This window comes from Epinephelus lanceolatus, chromosome 18, assembly GCF_041903045.1.
Source record: "Epinephelus lanceolatus isolate andai-2023 chromosome 18, ASM4190304v1, whole genome shotgun sequence".
In the NCBI taxonomy this organism is placed as follows: Eukaryota; Metazoa; Chordata; class Actinopteri; order Perciformes; family Serranidae; genus Epinephelus; species Epinephelus lanceolatus.
The window spans coordinates 986,347-1,001,052 of NC_135751.1; the positions used below are offsets into that span (position 1 = coordinate 986,347).

At 45.2% G+C, this 14,706-nt stretch overlaps 1 protein-coding gene across 5 annotated transcripts in view; it reads right to left on the minus strand.

Annotated features, from left to right (window-relative positions):
* The window catches only part of trpm4a (transient receptor potential cation channel, subfamily M, member 4a), a 222,187-nt gene that overhangs the window by 44,533 nt on the left and 162,948 nt on the right, over nucleotides 1-14,706 (minus strand). For 3 of the 5 annotated variants that reach the window (XM_033643742.2, XM_033643746.2, XM_078161183.1), the window contains exons 21-26: nucleotides 13,434-13,566; nucleotides 13,169-13,343; nucleotides 11,506-11,671; nucleotides 11,218-11,399; nucleotides 7,031-7,163; nucleotides 4,972-5,044 (exon numbers count right to left, since the gene is read on the minus strand). In XM_033643742.2, coding sequence (XP_033499633.1) covers nucleotides 4,972-5,044; nucleotides 7,031-7,163; nucleotides 11,218-11,399; nucleotides 11,506-11,671; nucleotides 13,169-13,343; nucleotides 13,434-13,566 — 862 coding nt within the window. Of the gene's footprint in view, nucleotides 1-716; nucleotides 1,192-4,014; nucleotides 4,150-4,971; nucleotides 5,045-7,030; nucleotides 7,164-11,217; nucleotides 11,400-11,505; nucleotides 11,672-13,168; nucleotides 13,344-13,433; nucleotides 13,567-14,706 lie in introns of those variants that run through there. The other 2 variants (XM_078161184.1, XM_033643744.2) reach the window with 2 other exon arrangements.

The following is a 14,706-nucleotide window of genomic DNA, read 5'->3' on the forward strand; positions in this document are numbered from 1 at the left end:
ATGTAGATGAAAATAAACACAATGTTGACACTTGGTTTCAAATGGAACATGAACATCAGTCTCCTGGATGAAAGTCCTGTGTATGTTTGACCCACCACCACCTCTCTTTCCCATCCTACATGAACTTTCTCACACTTTAAACAACGTCATTGTCACAGGTAGGTTTACATTAGGCAGCTATGGTTCAGTGGTACAATGCGTCATCCACTTATCAGAAGATCAGTGGTTTAATCCCCAGCTCCTCCAGTCCACATATCGAAGTATCCTTGGGCAAGGATTTCAACCAGTGGCTCTAATATTGGTATGCGTGTAAATGGTTACCGAGTAGCAGGTGGCGCCATGTATGGTAGCCTTGGCCACCAGTGTGTGACTGTGTGTGTGAATGGGTGAATGTGACGTGTAGTGTAAAAGCGCTTTGAGTGTTCGAAAGATTAGAAATCCACTGTATAAGTGCAGGCCAGTTTACATTTAGAGTTAGTTTAAAGTCTGGTGCGTCTCGTACAGACGTTTAATGGGTGCCTTGTGCATCTGTATTACATGTGGAGAGCCACTGACCAAGCTGCTGTATTTGACACCCTGGCATGGGCGTTACCTGGCCTGGGCATTCAGGGCTTTAGCTAAATGAAAAGAACATTGTAAGCAATCTAAGCAAGACTTGCTACAGTTACATTTTGTTAGTGTTTGTTATGCATCCATTCAGAACATGGTGTCTTTGGTAATTATCATTTTTCTGTTGGTTCATAGTTTTATCAATTAGTAAGGTGGCTGTTACATTTCTTGACCTCAGTCATAGGTAGCTGAGCAGAGACCCCCACTGAGTGTGGGCCCTCTGGCAGTCGCACCCTCTGACCCTATTGTTGCTCTGCTTATGCTGAAGGTCTTAAGCACACCTCTGTCAAAGTGAGAAGTAACATTTACATGCATAGTAATATAATGCACACACATGATCTCTCAGAGTTGGAGTCAGTAACAGCATCAAAAATGGCCCACACCAAAATTTACTGCAGCATAATGATTCACTCTTTGTTGGCATCACAGGACAATCTGAGTTAAAGTACCACCAGTCAGTATTTGCCCTGAGCAGCTCAGGTTCTTGGCATCCCCTCAACCTCGGCCTCTGTCCAGTGAAATTCTTCAGCCATGTACTTTGGTTTGAGTAAATTTGGGTGCATATCCCAGTCAGCCAAAACACTGTAAAATGATTAGATTAGATTAGACAGAACTTTATTAATCCCTTGGGAAGACTCCCTCAGGGAAATTAAGATTCCAGCAGCATTGGATAGCAGCACACAGGGTAAAGAGCACACAGGGTATCAAAAAGTAAAAAAGTAAAAACAATTTGTAAAATATAAATATAAGATATATGATACAAATATGATATATACAGAGAATAAATAAGTAATTCCTTATTATATTCCTTATTGTGGTGGCCACTGGCTTTTGGTTACTGCTCCTTCCCGTCCTCTGTCTTCCTGTTACTCCTCCTCCCCCTGGATGAGGAGTTGTATAGTCTGATGGCCTGAGGGACAAAGGAGTTTTTCAGTCTGTTAGTCCTGCACTTGGGAAGGAGCAGTCTTTGGCTGAATAGGCTCCTCTGGTTAAACATCCGCAGGAATTTCCTGCAGATGATAAACGACCGCAGCCTCCTCAGGAAGTACAGCCTGCTCTGTCCCTTCCTGTACAGGTGGTTGGTGTGGGTTGTCCAGTCCAGTTTGCTGTCCAGCCACAGCCCGAGGTACCTGTAGGAATCCACAGCCTCCACCTCAACTCCCTCGATCAGAACTGGTCGCGGTCTTGGTCTGGACTTCCCAAAGTCAATGACCAGCTCCTTAGTCTTCTAGGTGTTGAGCTGTAGATGGTTTGTGTGGCACCAGACAGCAAAGTCCCTCACTAGGCTCCTGTACTCCTCCTCTCTGTTGTCCCTGATGCATCCAACGATGGCTGTGTCATCGGCGAACTTCTGGATGTGACACAGCTCAGAGTTGTAGCAGAAGTCCAAGGTGTACAGGGTGAAGAGAAGAGGGGCCAGCACCGTGCCCTGGGGTGCTCCGGTGCTGCTGATCACAGTGTCAGACATGGTGTCCCTCAGCCTGACGTACTGCGGCCTGTCGGTGAGGTAGCTGGAGATCCAAGTGACCAGGCAGGGGTCCACTCGCATCCTGTTCAGTTTGTCCTGAAGCACAAGGGGCTGGATGGTGTTAAAGGCGCTCGAGAAGTCCAGGAAGAGAATCCTCATCATGCCGCTTCCCTTATCCAGGTGTGAGTGGGCTCGGGGTAGCAGGTAGAGGATGGCATCCTCCACACCAACACCTGCCCGGTATGCAAACTGCAGACAGTCCTGGGCGTGTTGCACCTGGGGTCTGTGGAGGCTGAGGAAGAGCCGCTCCAATGTCTTCATCAGGTGTGAAGAGAGTGCCACTGGTCGGAAGTCATTCAGCTCGCTGGGCCGGTTCCTCTTAGGAACTGGAATGATGCAGGATGTCTTCCAGAGGGTGGGCACTCTCCCTAGCTGCAGGCTAAGGTTGAAGGTGCGTTGTAGTTGTTCTCCCAGTTCAGCAGCGCAGGTCTTCAGTAGTCGGGGACACACCTTGTCCAGGCCTGCTGCTTTCCTCGGGTGAAGCTTCCTCCTCTGACCTGGTCCACAGTAATGTATGGAAGAAGTTGTGTTGAGGTGGAGGAGGTTGTGTTGAGGTGGGGGAGGAGGAGGAGGGGGCTACTGCTGTGATGTCTGGGGGGAGGTGTGCTGAAGGAAGAAGGAGAGATGGCTGCAGTGAGGGAGAGGGTGGGGGGGGGGGCAAGGGCTGGTTGAACCGGTTGAAGAAGTCGTTAAGTTCGTTCGACTTCTCCATTGTCCCCCCTACGACCCTGGTTTTTGTGTTATGGCCTGTGATGGTTTTCACACCTTCCCAGACCTCCTTCATGTTGTTTTCTTTCAGCTCCACCACCTTTCTTCTGTAGCTGTCCTTTGCTTCCCTCACGCAGTGTTTCACCTCCTGCTGTGCTGCCTTCATCGCCTCCTTGTCTCTGCTCCTGAAGGCGGCCTTCTTCCTGTTGAGGACAGCTTTGACTTCCCGCGTTACCCATGGTTTGTTATTAGGGTAACAATGGACAGTCCTCGTAGGGGAGACCACGTCTGCACAGAAGTTAAGGTAATCCATCAGACAGTGTGTCAGCCCTTCTATGTCCTCACCATGCGGGTTGATCAGCTCATCCCAGACCGTGGTGTTGTAGCAGTCTCTCAGGGCACCTTCCATTTCAGGGGACCACCTCCTGATGGAGCAAATGGTTACCAGCTGCCTTTGGACCAGGGGGGTGTACTGTGGCTGTAGGTGGACCAGGCTGTGGTCAGACCTCCCTAGAGGGGGGAGGGGTGTAACTCTGTATGCATCCCTCACATTAACATACAGCAAGTTGATTGTCCTGTTGTTTTTTTGTTGGACAGTCCACAACCTGGTGGAAAGCAGCCAAAGTAGAGTCCAAAGTTGCATGATTAAAATCCCCAGAACTGATCATAAATGCCTCAGGGTGCTGTGTCTGCAGCCTTGCTCTGTCGGAGTGAATCTTCTCACATGCAGTGGCTGCGTCCGCTCTCGAAGGGATGTAAACACAGATGGTGATCACGTGACTAAGCTCCCTCGGCAGATAATATGGCCGCAGGCTAACGGCTAGTAGCTCGAGGTCCCGGCAACACAAGACCGTCTTTACGGAGATATGTCCTGGGTTACACCAGCGGTTGTTAACATACATGATGAGTCCCCCACCTTTGCTTTTCCCGCATGCTTTAGTGTCTCTGTCAGCTCTCACAGCAGTGAATCCCAGCAGGTCTACATGAGTGTCGGGTACGAGGTGGGTTAGCCACGTCTCCGTAAAGATAAACAAGCTGCTCTCACGGTAAATCCGCTGGTTGTTCAGTGCGGACAGCTCGTCGATCTTGTTCAGCAGTGAGTTCACATTCCCCATGATCATGTAGGGAATCGATGATTTGTAGCGCCTCCGATTGTCCGCTAGCCTAGCCTTTAAGCTTAGCCCCGGCCCTGCAGCCCCTGGGTCTCCTCCTCAACTCTGCTGGGATGGGGTGTCGTATCCTGGCTCGTCAGTTTGTTTTCAGAGCCAGTAGTTCCTCTCTTGAATAAGTGAGAAAACTGGCTCCTGGTGGCGTTGGAAAGTTAAAAATATCCATGGGATATGTATAAAACACACAATGTCTTTGTGAGAAAAGCAGAAAGGTAGCAAAGATAGGAAAAAAGAGCTAAAAAAGAGCTAAAACTGGAGAGCTACTGGAGAGGCAGCCGTCTCCCACAACGCCAGACTACTGGTTACCCTTGTTGTACCCTTGTTCTCTGCACTCACACATTTTGAGGTATCGTTTTGCTGTTGGAAACGTAGCTAGATTACAATACAAGTGAAGAGAACAAGGAAGATCTGTTTTTGAGTGGCATCTAGGATATTTATGCTCCAATAGCTTGTATTTCTTTCTTGCATCCAGCCATAACACCGTCACATCAAATCAGAGTGGTGGATGAAGGAAGATCAACAGATTATGCAGTTGAAAACTCTGCTTTTTTGTTCAATATAGCACGCACTGAGGAATTTATTGCTAGAGTTGACGATATTTACCATCAACACTGATTGGATATCTAGATAAATGTGGTGAATTTCCCTTTTTCCAAGAAAATCTTTTTTATAGAATTATTTTTAGGAATAATATTCTGGAAAGATTAACCAGGAACTGCAGATAGAAAACCTGCCGAAAATTCAGTTGTATCTCTAGACTGATAAAGGCTCTTGCTGGGACAGATATTTCCTCTTAAGAGACAGCTCCAAATTAAATACAAAGACAAGCCACCACAACACCACATTTTCTGGCATTGAAAAGAGCCTGGATTATGGTTCTAGGCTGCAATGACGCTGGTAATGACTGGTACAAATAAGGCTCACTAGATCTTTTGTGTGTGGTAAGGTATTGCTGACCTCTGTCTCCAGCAACCTCAACCTTCGGTCGTGGTCACGGATCTCTGCCATCTGCTTCAGCACACTGTCCACCCTGTAGAAATAAACACACACAAACTAAAAAGCGTACTTAGTAGGATGTAGATCTCCACCAGATGCTACCTACCCTACACAATGATGAAATCAATGGTGTCATCACTGCAAACTGCTCAAAAAAGATAAAGAACCCTTTGACTGTGCGCATTATTGCCCCTGCCTTTGTTGAACTCCGATATAAAGGTGTATGCTAAGGGACTTTCCTGCCATCTGGAGCCCTGTATGCCTCCCCTAGTCCGCCACAACAAGACAAGGTTTATAAAAACTTGCCTGGCTGCTAATAACATCGAACATTTATTGCATATCATAGGGGCCTCTCCAAATATCGCCACAATAGCAGCTGTTCTGTCATTAGATAGAGAGAAAGCTTTTGACTGCTTGGAGTGGCAATGTTTTGTGGGAGGTTCTAGAGCACAAAGAGTTTGGGGAACATTTTATTGCACTGATTCAGATTTTTTATTCCAATCCTACCACTGTGGTTCTAACAGGCAAAATCTGCTCAAGGTTCAAGGTTACTAGGGGCAGTTGCCAGGGCTGTGTCCTTTCCCCTTTTTTGTTTGCCCCAGTTTTAGAGCCACTAGCGCAGGCTATTCATCTGTCTGAGTATAATGATCCTATAACTACAAAATACAGATCGCCATATTTCTTTTTTTGCAGACAACACCCTGCTTTATCTTGGTAATGCTCTTCAGTCTGTACCGTACCTTCATCAGCTTTTTAAAAACGTTGGCAGTTTATCTGGATATAAAATGAAGGTCCAAATCGGCTTTACTTTCCCTTGATGAAGCTATGTGTAACTCAAAATGGATTTCAGATATCCCAACAGTAATCATTTGTGTTATTTGGGTATTCAGATATATTCCTCAGTTAATTAAATCACTAAAAACAACTAGTGTAAGAACTGTTGAAACTGACCTGAAGAGATGGGTTAAAATCCAAAACTTGGTACAGTCACGATTCTCAATCATTCAAACTAATGTTCTTCCTAACACAAACTTTTATAGCTTTTTGATCTCTCTGTCAGCTACAGTGGGGTTTTGGAATAGGTTGAACTCATGATCTAAGTTTAGGTGGGCAGAATCTAATACATTTTTAAATTTATTTCAAGTCCTTTATTCTTCAGTTCCTTCATTCTTGGTTGAAGTTCTTTATTGGAACTGGCTTCCTAGGAGTAAGAACAGCCATTGCATCCATGGCCTAGTTTATACTTAAGTGTGGGCACCCGGTGTCTGGTTTCCAAATTATGCTCCGTGCTGCTAAAGACAGCTCTTAAACCAAGGCCAATTGAAAATATATGGAAAGATTTTGCATCACACAAGGATTATTCAGTATGTCAATTACTTCACGAAATCCAAATCATCAGATAATTGATCTTTTGAGAACTTATTGGACACCTCACAAATTAATTTTGATGAAAGCCAGACCATCCCTAAATTGCATGCTTTGCCCTCAGGGAGTTTCTGGAACACTTGCACATATGGTTTGTCAATGTCCAGAAGTTCTTTTATTTTGGAACTGTGTCTCTTCATGTCTGTCAGAGATTATGCAATGCTCTGTTTTATTGTTGAATGATGATTCTTAATTTACACTATCACAATGACAAGTATGGCTGTCTGGCCTAACAGAAGCCAAAAAAATTACTGCTCTACAAAGGAAGGCCCTGCATTCGGCCGATTGGTCCAGTAGTATGCGAGATTGGCTGCAGACAGACAGATACACACACAAAGACAATCAAATGTGCATGCACGCAGCAACACAACCAAATACATAATTCCCTTCAGGCTCAAACCTGGCAGAGATAATAATCCTGCTACAAACCTCAGATAGAATGTCAGTCTGAGTTCAGCTCAGTTCAACAAAATGGAATGGTCACAAATATATATAAGAGATTTCTACACGTAAAAGAGAAACATTAGAAGTATAACCTGAAAGTAAGAAGTGACTACACTTTTGGTCAGTCATAACAAAAGCAGAGGCAACTTACTTGACAGATGTAGATTTAAGTTGTGCTGTGTCTGTACATCTCTGCCGCTTATTCTGAGCTGTGAGGAAGTTTTCTTTGTGGATTGCCTCCCATGTGTTGAGGCGGCTGGCATTTCTGCCCCGGAGATCAAGAGCTGAGGACAGAGAAGATCAGTAAAGTCACTAGAATGAGGACAAGAATAAGAATTGCACATTATGCTTGTCCTGAATTTTGGGGATCGACGCTTCAGTGAGAAATGGGTCTTCAACAGGGGGTCCGGGCCTTCTAGTTTATCATAAGAGTTACTGCAGGTAATTTTTTTCAACTTTTTTTTTCTTTTCAAAAATTAAATATCTCTAAAAGTACACATTAACATGAATCCAACATATTTGGCCTTTTGCAACAACGTTTCTGTGAAAGTGGAGTTTCCTCCCTCACCTACATGAAAAGCAATTGCAGCAAGACTGCAGCCTGAGGTTGATATGGCCCCCATATGCAACTCAATATATGTTGTTGGGGGAACTTGCTCTATCTTTCTTTTAGCGAAGAGGTCACTGACCTAAAAATTTTGAAGACCCCTGGACTATAGTTTTCAGGTGATTGGCCAAGCTCATTATAGATTTGTAAAATGCCAATTTCCTTTTGCTGGTACTCGACTCTTGGGGGGTCAACTTTACAAATTTTGAAATTATTCCAGATGTTTGACTTTTTGGACATCTTGCTAGCATATCTGTAAGCCTGTCATGTGTGGTCAAACTGTCCCAGTCTCAGTAGTGCTGGACTGCTGGTGACTGGTGTTAAATGAGAGCAAGTTGGGGTCGCAAAACTACCAATAAGTTTAAGTGTCATTGTCTGAGAATAACTAACGCCAGTTTTTTTTTCTCTGTAGAAGTCACACTGTTTGAAGGAATGTATTACGTGGAGTGGTGGGGCTGGAAACAATGTATTCAAAATTTTAACTTCTTGTGTCCACTATGTAGTGCTAGAAAACACACAGTTATATATGTCATGTTGCTTTATATGAATTGTTGAAAACACCATGGAAATGTCATGAAAATCAAATGATACTGTCACACAAAGCCTACTTCCTGTTGCCAGTGAGTGGCACAGTGACTATAACACCAGATTGGCATGCCCATGTCTTCAGGCCTGGACCCTTATGAGGCCTGTGAAATCTGTGACAAACTGGATAATGTACACTGTAAAACAACTTCCTGTTTCATGGTGAATAGTGTGCAAGTGTTCAATAAAGACTCACAATCTTCACAAGGAAGCATAATCAAGGTTTAAAGGCCTTTCTTACCACATCTGAGGTGGATGTGGCCAACCCACATGGAGGTCAAAGTAAAAAATCAATGTAAAAAAAACCCCATACAATTTCCTGTGCCAGTGGGTGAATATATGACCATAATTCAATTTTGGCAAGAAGATGTCATTGGGTCAGGACTTTTAACAAGCATGACAAATTTTGGGCAGATTGGACAATGTATGCTCAACAACTTTCTGGTTTATGTCAAAACATGCACAAGGGCCACCATGCCACGACAAAGGCATTCCATGAAAACTGTTTTCACCAGACAGCATAACTGAGGTGTTAAAGGGGCAAAAAGCGAAATCGTTTCACCGCTAGGTTTGCTGTTGTGCACTGCCTGTAGACCAAAACAAAGTGTGTCATGAGCCACTCCTCCCTCTACCTCTGCTCTCCACCCCCCCCCCCCCCCCCCCCCCACTCGCCTCGTCTAGCAGTTAGCGATGTCTCGGTCTCTGCTGTGTTTAGCTATTCCCCTGCCTACTTCAATGATGATGGTACCTGTAATAAATGTAATATATTTGCTGAGATGGAGGCGAGGCTCAGTGACTAGAGGAGCTGGTAGAAGCGCTCCATAGCTGTTAAGTTACTCCAGTAGCTGGTGGCAACTGACTCGGCTAGTGCTAACACCGGGAGCTAACGTTAACGTTCCTCCTCTTCTCCGTGAGTGAGAGCGATGTTTTAGCCTAGCGGGCAGCTGGCTCGCGGGCTGCCCACTAGGCTAAAACATCACTTCAGGTTAAAGTGGGAAGAAGCAGTGGGTTTATCGGGCAGCTGGGTGAAGTGGAGGCTGCGGAGGAAACACCGGGATGGGTTAATGTCTGGAGCTTGAGCAGCCCGCCAGGCTCGCGGGCTGCCTGCTAGGCTAAAACATTGCTCACACTCACGGAGAAGAGTAGGAACATTAGCGTTAGCTCCCGGTGTTAGCACTAGCTGGGATCCGGCGATGGCTCCCGCCAGGCTGCCCGCCTGGCTCACGGGCTGCTCAAGCTCCGGACATTAACTCATCCCGGTGTTTCCTCCGCAGCCTCCACTTCACCCAGCTTCACTCAGCTGCCCGAAAAACCCGCTGCTTCTTCCTACTTTAACCTGAAGCGATGTTTTAGCCTAGCGGGCAGCCCGCGAGCCAGCTGGCCGCTAGGCTAAAACATCGCTCTCACTGACGGAGAAGAAGAGGAACGTTAGCGTTAGCTCCTGGTGTTAGCACTAGCCGGGATCCGGCGATGTCTCTAGCCGAGTCGGCTGCCACCGGCTACTGGAGTAACTTACAGCTATGGAGCGCTTCTATCAGCTCTTCTAGTCATTGAGCCTCGCCTCCATCTCAGCAAATACATTACAAAAATGTAGCCTCGCGGGCTGCCTGCTACATGCTACATTTTACAATACTAATTGAAAATGTTAGCTGTGCTGCCGGGCTAACATACTCACTTAACACAACCGTAACGCCTGACCCATTGCTGGGACCGAGCTGCTAATAACTCAAGCTCCAGACATTAACCCATCCCGGTGTTTCCTCCGCAGCCTCCACCTCACCCAGCTTCACTCAGCTGCCCGATAAACCTGCTGCTTCTCTGCTGTCCATGCTGCGGCTAACGCCTCGCCAGCCGCTCCCAGCTAGCTCCGAATTGTTATTGAGGTTAAAGTGGGAGAGGCAGCGGATCTGTGGGGCAGCTGAGTGAAGTGGAGCCAGAGGAGGAAGCACCGGTTAGCCCCGGTTTCGTTCCGCTCTCTGCCATTTCATTTCGAAAATATGCGCTGCCATTGCTCACTGGCTGTAGCCTTTTATAGGGAGGGAGGGCCAAGGGCTCGGGGGGGGGGGGGGGATTCACATGAACGTACATGAACGCGCAGCCGGACCAGCTTGTAAACAATGGGCTGGAGATCAACACAGAGGGAGGGGGTGTGAGGTCATGCTATACTCCAGATGAAATTACACCTCTAGTTCTTCACATAGCAATTTTTTAATTCCTTCAATCTAAAAATGATGAATTTTGCTTATTGCTCCTTTAAGGCTTTTAAAAACAAATTGGAGTTTTGTGGCAAAACATGGAAATTTAATGCCTTGCCACGGTAACATGGTTTGACGAAAAGCATCTAACAATTTTTCATGTAAAAGGGGTCACAATTTGGAGTCAGTAGGATTAAATCTCTAGAACGAGTTTGTTAAAGTATGACCCCTTTAAATAGCCAAAAATGCACAAAAATTACAGCAAATTAAAACACCTCCTGTTGGGTTTCGGGCATGGCTCCAAGAGACTTTTTTTTATACATCTTGGCATATTACATGTGCCTCCCAATTTTTGTACATCTAGGTGAAATAGAACACGGGGGCTACTTTGTTGAAATTTTGTACGGGGCACTACTGAGGCACTTTGTCACACTGGAGACCCATAAAATATTTTTTTCACCAGTTCTGATGTATGTGTAAAGTTTCATTATCTATTTATATACACTATACTATCTATTACTATCTATTTTACATACTCATTTACTGTACCAAGCGGGGACGCCCTCCCCCTCTCTGCTCCAACACTGACTGACAGCTGACTTCACTCATTTACACTCACCACTGCCCCAGGGCCGCTACAATATGCTATCTACAGAGATAGCACTGGCGATCTGAACCGGTCAGTGGCAAAAAAAAGCACTTTTATACAGGACACATTTGCCCCCATTACCGTTTTAGCTCGTTTCGCACCTCAATACTGAACCAATTTTAGAACGAGTGGTACCCATGAATCATACGCACACATACACATTGGGAAATAGAGCCCAGGTTGAAAAATACCGAAGTTGTCCTTTAACCTTTGTTTCTCTTTCTTTTGTTTTGCTCCCTCTTTCCCCTGTGCAATGCTTGTCTCGTATCCCCTATCTTTATGCTTTTTTTGCTATTACTCACCAAAGTGTTTGCTTTTGACTGAAGGAATATGGCGGATGTGTCTCTTGATAAAAAGGTGGATGTGTGAGATGATGATGAAGGGTGGTGCCAGGCAGGGCCTTGAGTGGTACTCCACAATCAGGTTGTAACGCTGAAACTTCCAGTAGGTGTCACTGTTCTCCTGTACTTTGGAGAAGGTGTAGCTGCAGACAGTAATTTCAAATCTCATTATGAAGACAGCTCAAATGCTTTGTTTGAAATCTGCTTAATCAGTAGAACACTGGAACTGAAACAAATCAGTTTAAGTACCTGAACATAGCAATGAGTAGATTGACCAGTACTATGTTGGTAAACAGCAAGTAGATGACAAGAAGGATGACAACCAGCCAGTTGGCATAGGTGCTCAGACAGGGCTCCTCCCCAGCTTCAATTAGTGTGGCATTGTTCGTACAGTTCACTTCGTCCAATTTATCAGCTAGATGGAGACAAATCAAGAGATCCAAAACATTGCAACATTACTTTCATTAGTACACTTACGTGGTAACAACAAAAGAGTGACATAGAGATACAACAAATAATAGGACAGACAATGGATAGACATACAATCAGCGTGAACATGGTATAATGATGATGAAATGGGTTGACTTGGACAGTGTGTGTGTGTGTGTGTGTGTGTGTGCGTGCGTGCATGCGTGTGTGTGTGCTTGGATGTGGTGGGGGGAGGCAAGCGAGAGACCCCCCCACCCAGGCCCCAGCAGCGCAACCAAGGGCCCCAGCAGGAAAGAGGCGTGTCAGGTCTGCAAGGCTCCCACCCTCCCCCCTGTTAAGTTTTTTTATTATATAATTTTAATTTTTGGGAGGACTTACCCTGAGCCACATCCAGACCCAGAGGTGGACACTGGCCCATTGCAAGTGTCACCCAAGTTGAGTGCCTCCTCCTGGACGATGACCATTCCCAGACCCTGTGGGAGGGAATCTGTCTATTGAGGGATGACACTCTTTGTTTTTATTTTACATTAGTTTATTTAGGTTTAATGTATCTATTTGTTTGTTTATTTATTCATTTTGTTTGTCTTTTTTTTGGGGGTTATTGTTTCCCCTTAAGGGTTCCACTGTACCCACCTTCCGCCCATCCCGAACCGGAGGCCCCGCCACGCCGCAGGGAGCCAGACAAGAAGCACCACCTGCTGCCCCCTAGCAAATGCTAGCATTAGCTAGCAAGCTAACATTAGCACTCACATTATTGTTCTCGAAACCAAATCATTAAAGACCCAACAGCTTCTATTCGACAAGAATGTTGGTACTTAGTGCAAAAAACATGTAGAACTGAACTGACAGGCTCCTTGTTGTCCACAGATGCCATGTCAAAAGTTGATCAGTTTGTGATGTGGTCCAATAAGATTTCGAAAGTCCAGAACAGAACAACAATTACATCATTTTATTCCCACTGAAGTTAGTGTAGGGCTAAACCAAAAGTTAGCTGCTCGGGCCACACTTGTGTTAAGCCACCCTAAGTCTCTAGTGCGCTTGCTCTCTGGGCCCCACAATGCAGAAGACCCAGGTCATTTTATACCATGGAAATTTAGCTTATTTGAACAACTTTCATAGGGATGAATGGTGCCTCGCCTCGAATGGCGTATCCAGTTACTCCTTACATCCACTGCAGCTACGGATTGTGTGAGCAGGAGCATGAGCCTTTAATAATCTGGTGAGTGAGTGAGTGAGTGAGTACAATCATGATTAAAAACTATCCACCTTTACTGAATGTATAAATAGTATATTGTGCATTGATAGTTTTACAAAACTGAGTTGAATAAAATGAAATGAAAGCTTTAGGTCCCAGAGGTTTGAATTTTGAATTGACTTTCACTTTTTTTTTTGTTTTTAATCGTTTAAATCTTGGATGACAATGAGACAACCAAAGGTCATTGACAGAGATAGAGACAGGTAAAATAGAGATTGAACCACTCACCATCCATTTCATTTATGGGTATTTGGCCAAAAATGTGCAGGTATGGTCTGTAGAATACTCTGCGGAATATCCAATCAGGGCGGGGATCATATGAGTAGAGGAGTGCTTGATTGGTCACTCCGTAAGCCATGAGCCACACAGCCAGGAAAAAAAGGAAGAAGAAAACATCCTTCATCTGAGGAAAGCAAAGAGAAAGCAAAGAGAGATGATGATGTAGTATTGGCCCTGGTGACCAAGTTGTTTTGTGAGTTTTGTGTGCACTTACCATTTTGCCAACAATGATGATTTTGGGCCCAAGGTGTTTGTGGATGGCAAAGATATGGATGAGACGTAGTGTGAAGACCATGAAGTCTATAGCCATCACAGCTCGGCCAAACTTATATGACCAGGGACCCATTCTGGAAAACAAAATAGTACAGTCAATCACCGTTAATATGTTACACAATATGTTCACCTACATTATGAACTTGTACACCCAGATAAATGAGGAAAAAATAATTACCAGAGATTCTAGTTACCTCTGGCAGTTATATGTCTCCGTGAACCAGTCAAGGTGCACTTAAAAAAACAACCATGTCTGTGAAAACATGGATGCTTCACACACATCTTCCCCCAGGCAGCACAGATGGTCTATACAATCAGCACAGTTTCAAGGTGGACATCCAAGATTAGTGTCACCAATTAAGTATCTGACCATATGTCTCCCCTCCTGACAGGGGTGGACTGGCCATCTGGAGGTTCTGGAGAATCACAGAACGGCCGGTACTCCAGGACGGCCGGCGGCCGCCACGCAGTCATCACCGTTTGTTTTGTTTTTTTTTTCTTTTTTCTCCCTGATAATCTACTATTCCACGTCCAGTCCGCTAGGTGGCAGCCTTTAAATTGGATGCCAGCCGGCCCATAGATATCTATGAGCCTGCCGGCTGCCAATCAAATTGAAGAAGAAGGAAGCGCATACGTCACGCAAATCGCAGCCGTGTGCAGCAGGTGCAGATGTATTCAAGTTAAACTGTATAATTACAGCCTCTTTACACTGTGATTTATCATAACTCATACCATGTCTTGTTGTGTGTTTCAGGCAGTCACCTGCATTGTATTGTTCAGCAGAGAGACATCTGGACTGTGTCGTTTATTTCTCAGTGAGTATTCTACACTATGCTCTTAACACAACATCTAGTCAACATCGGTGCTATTGCTATAATTTGGAAGGTATAGTATCATGTGTTAAGATTTAAGTATTTTGACACCCGTGTCTTGGGCTGATGAGTTTCCGCGCACCAGTTGTTGTGGGCTGGGCCGAGTCAAAGTCCAGGTCTGTTTTTTAGTCCCAGTCCGCCCCTGCCTCCTGATCCTGAGATATGATGTTGAGTAACGACTAGAAAGTAATGGACCTGCATTTTGTATAGCGCCTTTCTAGTCATCTAGTGACCACTCAAAGCGCTTTTTACACTACGAGTCACATTCACCCATTCAGACACACATTCATACACTGGGGGCCGAGGCTACCATACAAGGTGCCACCTGCTACTCAGTTTTAA